The sequence below is a fragment of the Cyprinodon variegatus genome, unplaced genomic scaffold (assembly GCF_000732505.1).
Source record: "Cyprinodon variegatus isolate N-32 unplaced genomic scaffold, C_variegatus-1.0 Scaffold748, whole genome shotgun sequence".
Taxonomy (NCBI): Eukaryota; Metazoa; Chordata; class Actinopteri; order Cyprinodontiformes; family Cyprinodontidae; genus Cyprinodon; species Cyprinodon variegatus.
In genome coordinates this window covers 261,900-272,499 of record NW_015151201.1, presented here as the reverse complement: position 1 = coordinate 272,499, position 10,600 = coordinate 261,900, and the positions used below count along the sequence as shown (strand labels likewise).

Sequence of the window (10,600 nt, the reverse complement as noted above, 5' to 3'; positions counted from 1 at the left end):
GGGGGGGCTACTATGCAATTTTCCAGCTGAACGTGTTTGAAACAGTCCACAGGTGGGTGAGCCACAGAAGCCCACTGTCAAAGAAGCTTGCTGTTAAACATTGACATCCTTTATGTAAATTGATTGAAAGTTTAGTAGAGTGAAAATGAGAGAAAATGGGTGCAAAATCAACAGGAAGAGTTACTTCCTTATAAGGATTTTAAAGCAATGCCCCTTAAAGATTTTGTAGAAAATTTAAAAGCCATGGGAAGGTACTGGAGTCAGTGCTTCAAGAGCCACCACAGGATAAACTGTGGCAAAACGGGAACAAGTCAACCTGTTTAAGTTATATACAGATATGAAAGAGTTTAGGCTGAGCTTTTCATTGATGTCAACTTTGTAAAAATAAGACAAAGAGTCAAAGAAGATATGACCATTTGAAGGGTGGCGATCTGCAAACAGCATTAAGAAGAAATCAGCTGTAGATTCTTTAAAATCACCCTGGAAGGTGGAACATTAGCTGTTCATTTGAAGACCCTGAGATGCTTGTTCTGACCCTTACCTCCCCCAGCTTAATGTCAACTAACTGTAGGGTGAAAGATGATTGAGAATCTACACAGGCAGTCATTATTTGTTTCATGTATTTGGTTTTTGCAAGTATCGCTTTGACTGCTGCTTGGCCAAAAATTAACATCTTGGTAAAATTGTCAAATGTTTTTCAGCAATCAATGCGAGTAACAATTGTGTAAAAGACAGCTGTTTGAATAGGCATTAAACTATAAAAGATGTGATGCTGTCACTTGTATACCCATAGATTGTTATGTATAGAGGGCTTTATTCTAACAGCCTTATTCTAACAGCACGTCAAGGATGAGTTTTAGTTTTACATTATTTTAAAAGAGACCTGCAAGTGAGAAGGCCAGGAGATGAAGAAGCAGAGCGGAGCACAGCATGGTGTTGAAGCTAGAGCCACCTGGTGGGGTCACAGCTAGAAACCTGGATGATGAAACATGAGCAGGACCTCTTGGTTTTCCTACATGGGATGACAAAACAGAGAGGAAGAACATTTAAAGCACAAAACATCTCTGGAGAGTAACACTGCATGAATACGCTTTACTTTTTTATGTGCTGTAAGAATATTTTGGCTTTTAGTGAGAAATACTAAAAGTATAAAAGTTTTTTTTTTAACCATTTCAACAATAACACTAGTTTTAGACACTAGATTTGAAAAAAAAAACAGCTTGCTTTCTCTTACAGCACTGTATGATGATTCATAATTCACAAAAACTGAAGAGCAAATTTCCTGCGAACTCTTTATATGTCTCTCTACTGCAGAACACCCACTTATGTTTTTTCAAGACATTTTGGCTCATATGTATAAACCTTAAACTTTGTGGTCCTTCTATCCTTAAATTATAGTAGAACCTTCAGTTCACCCTCACAAACAATTACAGGTGCTTGGCTCCAGCTACTCAGAGATCCACTTCCATACAGAAAGCCTACATTCATATCTTCAGGTAACACAGAGTACATGTCAGATATAATAATATTACTTTAGCGATAGTTTCAAGGTGTTGCTTTATTGTATGTCTCGTACCATGTCTTTCAGTTGCGCTGTTCTTTTTTCATCTCGTTACAGGTGATGAAGCAGACTGAAAATGTTTTGTCATTATCTCCTTTCTATCTCTTCTTTCTTTCATCTTTTTTCTTCTCTTTTTTCCTTTTTCTTCTTCTGTTTTTCTGCTCTATTTACATTGCAGTGTCCATATAAACTGTAAAACTATAATAAAGCAATTTATACTGTATGCAAGAAACAAGTGGAGCTATACAGCAATTGCCATACTGCTACACTTGTGAAAGTAAAATCTGTTGGGCTCTTTTTGGCATCAAGAAAATTATTCTTATTGCCACATTGCCAGACAGGACACTGTAAAAAAAAAAAAAAAAAAAGAACCTTCAGTTTCATTTAATTAGGCTTTTAACAAGTAAAGCATCCGTTTTCCCGAAAGAAAAAAAAAACTAGAGAAAAGAGTAAAGCTAAAACAAAAAGTAGTTTTAATATTATATAATTTATCCTTGCAATAGCACAACTAAAAAACTGAAAGTCTCTGACCACTTGTGCGCTATGCTAGACACAGCATGGACGCATTTAATGAACATCCATCCATCCATCCATCCACCCATCCATCCATCCATCCATCCATCCATCCATCCATCCATCCATCCATCCACCCATCCATCCATCCATCCCTCCATCCATCCATCCATCCATCCATCCATCCATACATCCATCCATCCATCCATCCATCCATTTGCAGCTTTTAACAGGCTTTAATAACCAATCTCTCACAGTGTCTGTGAACACATTATCACATGTCTCCGTTTCCTGTCAGCCTCAAAGGCAAAGTCCCCTGATAAACTGACATTGAATGATTGACATGTGGATAATTGTGGGAACATTCTTAAATTGGACGCAATCACTTTCCAAAAGATACTAACAGGACCGTCTCTGTGTTTGATGCCCACCGGCTGAATTTAGAAAAGACAGCTGTCTCAGTTAGAAATAAGGTTTTGCATTTTATCAGAGTAAAGACATCTAGAGCCTTTAAAGGCAAAGCTTTCAAAAGCTGAAAAGGCTGAAAAAGATAAATACTCAAACTATTATGTATCTCTGGTTAAAAATGTTAAGCTATGACGGTTTGATTGCTTGAATGCAAAAAAAATGTTAGTGTTTATTATGGAGAACTGTAATTGTTATACCATATGTAAAATGTCAGAGTCTTGGTATGTTTGTTCCTGTTTTTCTTGGTTTTCCATTTGTTGTCCTCTGCTGCCCTCTTTTGTCCTCCCTTGCTCTGTTTCTCTGTTCTGCCTGCACCTGTTGTCAATTTCCTCGTCAGCTCTCTCTTTGTCTCTGTCCCCTTTAAAAGCCCTCCCTCTTCAGTTCCTGTTTGCTGGATCCTCGTCTTACTTCCCGTCTATCATCTGCATGCCCTGTCTTGTCTCTCCCTGGCTTCTGGTTTTGGTTAATCCCTGATGTCTGCTTGGTTCTGGTACTTTTGTAATTTTCAGTTGGACTCTGATTCCTGCTTCTGGATCTGTGAACCAAAATAAACAGACTTAAATTCACCTCTGCCTACTGGTCTCTGCGTTTGGGTCCTCCATACAAACATCTTTTCATGACATAAAATACGTTTTTAAGCTTTTATACACTTTTTGTACAAATTGTATTTTCCACCATTTGTTTTCGTACAGTACATAAACATGATTCATGGCGTAAAGATAATTTTGGGTCAAAACACAAACAGTTTTGCTTTTATTTATAAACATTGAAACTATGATATTTTTAATCAACATAATGCTACTTTCAGTCGATCCAATAAGTCCTCTAAAGGAGCTGCTCATTCAGAGAGCAAGAATATGAAAGATTTCTCAGGGGCTATTCAGAACAATAATTACAAAATAAAAAAATTCACAGCGCAATAAAAACATGTAATTCCTCTTAGTTAATTAATCACACAATACAAGCTCAGATGTAAAGAGTTTAACTGAAATGAAAACTTTTATGCTTCAGCAGCAAAGGTACAGCGGTAGACAAAGACACACCAAAACTTTAAAGTAATTTTCCTGAAACCTGTTTTCAACCCTACTTCCTGCTAACTAAAACCTCAGGGGAAATTAGGCAGAAAACTACTACCTCAGAATGAACTGAGATGCTTGTTCTGACCCTTAATGACCCTACTGCAGCTATCTCATTTACAACGCGTGTACCGTCTGTGTCAGAAACCCCAATTTAACATTTATCTTTCTAACCGACATGCTATCAGACTCTAAGTATTTTCTACTGTCTAAGCGCTGATCATCAGATCAGTAATGCTGCACCTGTGCATTTGTTCATGCTGGATTAGTGACCTCTGATTGGAGTGCAATTAAGCGTGAGGCAGAGACCACTGATTCATAATGAGCGGCTCTGAGCTTTCAGCTGGGAGAAATTTAGAGGTCTGACATACCTTAGAGCTCATATTGTCATATTGGCAACACTAGGTTACAACAGAAAAAACACATGTAACTGTCAGTTTCCATAACGCCAGCTTAACTGCAGACAGGCAGAGAAAGCAACACATTACTGTAAGCTACACTATGAACATGGAGTAGTCCGATGTTTTAAAGTTGTAAGTACATCTACACTACATGAAGGGCTGTATCTTAGCAACAAACCTTTTGAAAAAAAAAAATCAGTTTGTGGGCTGTGGGGTGGCAGGGTAACCACCACTGAAACTACGCAGACGTTCTTTTTAATATGAAACACGCTGCAAATGTGGTACAATGGCCTGTGGTGCTCTGGACTACGATTTAAAATAAATTCCTCTTCAGTCCTGCCTCATGTTGAAACTGTAGGCATAATTTCAGCTACTCACAAATCATAAGTGCCTTTTAACAGAAACACTTAGGTAATTAGAGGCTAACAAAAGAAGCATCGTTTAAGTGTTGCCATGATAAAAGATTAATGCTCATTTGAGCCATTAAGAAGGATTACTGGATTGAGAAGTGATAACATATCAGACCAGCATTACCCAAAGAGGTAGCACATCCGTATAACCAGTATTAATAGTGCCTCATACTTCTTCTCTACTAACTTCGCAGCCTGAATGGCTAGGACAGAAGTAGTCCATCTATCACTGGGAAATGCAGGCTCTGGACATGAAAGTCCTTCAACAAGGCCATTTCTTCTCCCTATAAATCATATTCATGACAATAGCAGGGCTATTACAGTTGTTAGCTTGATTTTGTGAGGTTTGCTTTCATGTCAGTATGGACCTTCACACTGCTTTGTTTCCCCCCCTAAATATTTATGTTCTTCTGTGTCCTTATGCCACTATTAAAGCTCAGTTTTAATCAGTTTTAATGCTCTTATAGCTTACGTAGTTTACATTACAAACATCATCAGTGATATTTGTTTGACCCGACGTTTCCAAAATGTCTATTTTTTTGTTAATCCCCAGGGAAATGGCATAACTAAGTGGTTAAAAGTGTTTTATGTCTTTACCATCCAGAAGTAGGAGGCCTGAAGGATAGATTGTTATTTCCAAGATGTCACTCAAATTGCACCATCCCCCCTACCATCAACAACTCCATCACTATGATCAATCAGCAATAAAACATCTGTAAGAGGAGGGCCACAGTGGGGTTAAGACCTGAATTTCCTGAAATATTTTATGAGAACAGCCATCACTTGTGACCCTCAGAGCCTGACATCAGTAAGAGGGAGGGAGGGTGTATCTCTGCATTACCCTGCCATCCATCTCCAGGGTAACAGATTGCTGTATGGACTGATGGGAGACGGCAGTCTGTGTATCAGAACGTTGGTTTTAAGTCACCATATTCATCACGCTTCACACCATCAGTTTTGCAGATGACAGAAACTTTAGAAATAAGTAAAACACAGAAACATCAACAATGTTGTTGGACCTGGGTGTGTCAAATTGTTCATTGTCATTAAGAGGTTCTGTTGATAGATCTGATGGTAGATTGGGCAGATTTATTAGGATAGATATGTGCAAGATAGGGCCTTGTCACTGGTGATGGAGTGGAGATGCAGGAGAGCTGATTAAAGGAGTTAGACTGGAGTGGTGAAGGCGAAGGTGGGCTGCAGCTTGATTTTAAGGCAGATAAGACCACAATGAGGTGCTTAAAAAGATTCTTAGATGCTATTAGTTGCTGTTGGGTAACTCGACCACATTAAAAGAATATCTTCTTCTCCTCTGCAATGTCAGGACTCCTGTCTTTGTGTTTCTGTGTTTGTCTCCCTTCATCCACCAGGAGGCGCCTGGTTCTGGTCGGCCTCCTTACACACCTGCTGATGGTTTCCTCATTAAACGGAGTGTTCTTAAGCTGCTGACTGCCACTACCTCGACGCCAGAGTGTTTGCCAGTTTTGGGTACTCTAGCTGTGCTGTGTTTGCTGAGTCAAGCTGAGTTTTTGTCAACCTGAGTTTAACTTTGTTTTTATCTTTGCCTCTCGGCAGGAAGTCATCCTGCAAACTGGATTACTCTGACCTTCTCTTTCCTGGGAGGATCTACTTAACTACAAACTGAGCTGGGGTTCAAACAGGAGGTTTGAACCACTTTCCCCAAGAGATCGTTTGAGCCTCGCACTGAGAAAGGGAATATTCTACACTATGACCCGTTCAAGTACCGCAGGAAATCTGAGTGGCAGTCAGTTTCTCCATTCACCAACTAACAACCGCATTCTGGGTAAACCCTGTTCCGCCCTCCACCAAATCAGACAAACACTGGAACCACGGCATACAGACAGGAGTCAAGGATTCAACAACTTCTCTGGAATCGTGAGTCGGCAACCAAATCCTCTTCTCCAAGTTCACATGTCAAATTCCCCACTTAGCCTGAACAAACCGCTGTGTCTCCCCCTCACTTTTCAGTTCCGGTTGAGCAGCGTTCAGAGCAACACTTCTCCCTCTGTTTAATCTCTTCAATAAAACCCGTTAAACCTTTTCCCTGGTCTCTCTGTTCGGTTTTCTGCATTTGGGTCAGAACTTTGTAAAATCATGACAGGCAAAACTCTTCCGCTCATGGTAGGGATATATTCCCTCTGGTGATTCCAACGGCAGGAAGGTTTGGGTTTCTGATCAGGGTCCCTTTGTTTTCCTATAGAGGCTTCTCCTTTCACCCCAGTCTATTCATGTTGTTGCCCTCATCATGATTCACGTCATACCTGCAGGTGACAGTTGGAGCACAGACTGTAAATCTAAAGCTTAACTGTACCTTTTAGCTCAGTGTTGTTGTTTTTCTGAAAAGCAGACTAGAATGGTGTACTCCCTCAAATTGGATGCATAAATTGGAGCCTCATACTCCAGGAAAATCCTCAAACCATCTATTGATCTCCTGTTCAACCCCTCCTTCACTTATAAAGTTGTAACCATTTTAAAGGCTGATGCCAATATTGATTATTTTCACTCTAACAGATCTCCAATTTTCATGGGTTTATCCTTAAGGTCGATATAACCTTCTCTTGATAAAAATTATTAAATTGACAATGTTTGGTCAATTCTAACCTACACATGATGATAATGAAACATTTTATTTGTCCTGATAAATGCAGTCTGCCACACTCTTCAAACAACCCGTGTTCCATCTAACAGTGATAAGCTTTATGCCCGGCTCCAGGCTATAATTGACGTTTTTCAGCATTATTGATTCTGTGATCTTTTTTTCTGAGAAAGAATGCCATAAATGTATTTCCCCAGTTACCTGCTTCCCCTGGTAACTGGGGAAGCAGGTAACTGGGCCAGCTGGCCAATGTGGGATTTCTTTTTAGATCAAACTAGCTCTACAGGCAGCATATAACAGAGCCATGTGATGAGTTAGTGGGACTGGGAATAAAGGGCCTATTGATAATAAAAGAAAAAGTGCTTTTTTTTCTTTTTTTAGAAAATGTCATTAAACTATTCTAATAAAAAAAATTATACAGAGGATTTGGTTTGACAGTCTGCGAGAGAAAACTGATTTTTTAGGTGCTGAAGAGAACAACAGTTTATTGGTTGATTGTATCACGTTAAATGTTAAATTAACCTTAATTTAATTAATCTTGTGTACTACAATGTTTTGTATAACTACAGTACATATTATAGCAATTTAATAAAACTTTGGTTTTATTTAGAAATTCATTCTAATAAAGGTACACTAGAAAAACTAGCAACGAACATGCTAGTTTAGCAAGTAATCATTGATTTCTACTACTTTCCATATTAAACAACATATATTCGTACTGGAAAATTGTTGTAGACTATAAGAACTTTCCCCTAACATGACCCCAACCACCTGATATGACTATATATGTCCCAGAATAAGACACAAGCTGGAATGGATTTCTTTTGGATGCTGAATCTATCCTTTTTTCCCACAAAGAATGAATTATTTATTGCTGAACCATCGATCTCGAGCTCCAAAAAAAGGCTACGCTCAGCCTGCTTGTCTCTTTAACTCTCTGCTCAGAAACATGCTCTCTAGGTGTACGGTATCCGTGGAAAATAAGACCAAATTCTCGAGAGGAAAGCATGTTTATCTTCCACAAAACACCAATACAGTAAAGAACAGGATATGTACATCACTTATCTAAGTCTATTATACAGTAGAAAAAGCTATAAGCCCAGGAAAGAGACAACGGAGGAAAGAGATGCTCTACAGTACATAATCTAAGCTGCACTGAGACAGTTGAAAAATGTTTAACAATTTACAAAAAAAAAAAAACTGGCTTAAGATTGATTGGACCACCTAATTTTCCATATAACTTTGCAGCAAAAGTGTATTTTTGCACATATTTTACTACATTTCAATCCATGATTTTATAAATCTATAATTGTGCTTTTTTCTTGTTTTGCATGCAATTATTTCATCTTGCAGGAGGTCTAGAGTTTTTGCAAGTTTGGCCTTTCTAGTGACTTGAGACCAATGTTGTGCACACGCATGGTAGAACAGAAAAAGCATCATAGTCTACAGCTGCAAGTTTTTTGTTTAGAGGAGTAATATCTTCTGAGTTAAGAAAGTTATATAGGATATAGTTTAAGCCAAAACATGTCAACTACAGTCTCTTTTTATTCCCATAATTTTTTGAAAGCTACTCCAAAATCTACTCTGGTCTACTCCATCACAGTAAGACTCCAAATAGGCCCTTTTGGTCGCACTAAGCAAAGGTCTTAATTTATTACTCTTTTGTGCATTCTGTGATGGGTTTTGATGTGCACTTGTGGATGTTCTTTACTGATCCATCTTTAAAAAATGGTCGTTCCTGTTTTCTCATTCATTACGAACCTGCCAGTGTGGAGCACGAGCCAAGAGAAAACCAAGAGAGCAGGACCGGTATAACTCCCTCAAAAAATGACTAATGGACCTTATATTAAATGCAACTGGAGTAAAATGTACATGTCAGGCAATTGTAAGACATGTAAGGGAAAGGAAAATAAAATAATATTAAAGCTTTAAACTTGCACAATGCTCCTTTTTATATAGGCGGAATAAAGAAATTATTTTGTTATATTATACAAATTGAGTTTCGAGTAGCTTTACCTCTGATAATACAATGGTAGATTGATTTAAAACAGTGTGTCAAGTAGCCATCCAGGTAATACACGCCAGTGATGAAGAGTCAGGAGGTCAGGAAAAGCACTGTCTAACCTGCCAACCTGACAAGAAGAATTCTTTTCTGTTAATATACTGTTCTATAAATCTGTTTTCTGTACAAATGCAAGATTTTCTAAGGTCTGATGTAATCCATGTCTTCATGACAAAAATACCCACATCAAGGCAATCTCACCTTTAACTCGACAGTTACTATATGCGTAAGGTTTAATATTGAAATTGAGCATGTTGTTTTTGTCAAGTAAAATTTTATTGGTTGATCTTTTTAATCTTCTGGTATCACACAGACAAAACATGTCAGATACAGTTGTTACCAATAAATCGAACTCTGAAAGTTTTGCTTTTAAGATAGTACACCAATCATACTGTGTATACTTATCGCAAATAAAGGTATATGGATTTGTGTACAAGCACTGGTTAGTGCACACTAAAAGATTAAATAGCATTAACATCTAAAGCAAGAGATAAATAAAATGCTGCTGAAATTATTTTTAAAAAACAGTTATTTTAGCTTTTGGGAAAGTCACAGAGTTTAGAGTAACTTTAAACCGAAGATGGTCAGGATATTGGTCGTATGAAAGACGAGAAAAAATTAAAAAGTTCACTATTATAATAACTTAGTGCCTAGCCAGTAATTTAACCCACTTCATCCAAATACAAAAGCAACACATTTCATAATGTTAATACACTTTAATACACATGCAGATTTATATATTTAACTGAATATTTCAATAAATCGTCTCTTGAATTTTGAAATAATACCAAGATTTCAGAAAGAGAATTTGTGGAGGAGGGTAAAAAATGTGAAAGGATGATTTGTTTTAATAAGTAAATTTTATCTACACATTTGGACTCATATAATACGCATATTTAAACATGGCAGCATAAGTATGCATGTCAAGCGATCACTTCTTTGCTGTGCTATTTCCACACTTGAAGGGTGGGAATAGCACAGCATGGTTTGTTCACCAAGCTGAACATTTAAACTGGGTTCCACTCAATGACCAAACTATTCCATCTTTTCCTTTTCATTTTTCTTCTTGTGTTGTTTACAGTTAATCATTAATTATTAGTAGGTGAAAAACCTTAAAGAGACGAAACCAAACGAAACATTTAGTTTGTAAGAGTGAGTTCTGAGAAATGTATCATTAAATATATTTATGAAAATAGACTATGGTTTTACCTTTAAGTTAAGACCATTTAGTTTTTTTTATTATCATAAAAATACATTAAATATTAAAGCATTTTAACAACGGAAGCAGATTTAAGCATGTTACTGAAACCCATAGGTTAAATGAATTCCCAAACAGTAATAGTAAATAACCAGTCAGTGATTTTTAGCAAGTTTAAAATATGCATAACACTTACAACCTATGAAATTTCAATTTAGCTGTGGAATACTCAATGTGCGTTTTAATCACATGCAGGAAGAAAGATGCACGATTTTAACCAATCTTCACTAGCAC

General features: G+C 37.5%; 1 protein-coding gene across 6 annotated transcripts in view; it reads right to left on the bottom strand.

Moving 5' to 3' along the window:
- The window catches only part of LOC107098116 (contactin-1a-like), a 104,617-nt gene that overhangs the window by 45,267 nt on the left and 48,750 nt on the right, over positions 1–10,600 (bottom strand). For all 6 annotated transcript variants that reach the window (XM_015395588.1, XM_015395589.1, XM_015395591.1 and 3 more), the window contains exon 2: positions 884–1,012. In XM_015395588.1, coding sequence (XP_015251074.1) covers positions 884–932 — 49 coding nt within the window. In that variant the 5' untranslated portion in view covers positions 933–1,012. The remainder of the gene's footprint in view (positions 1–883; positions 1,013–10,600) is intronic.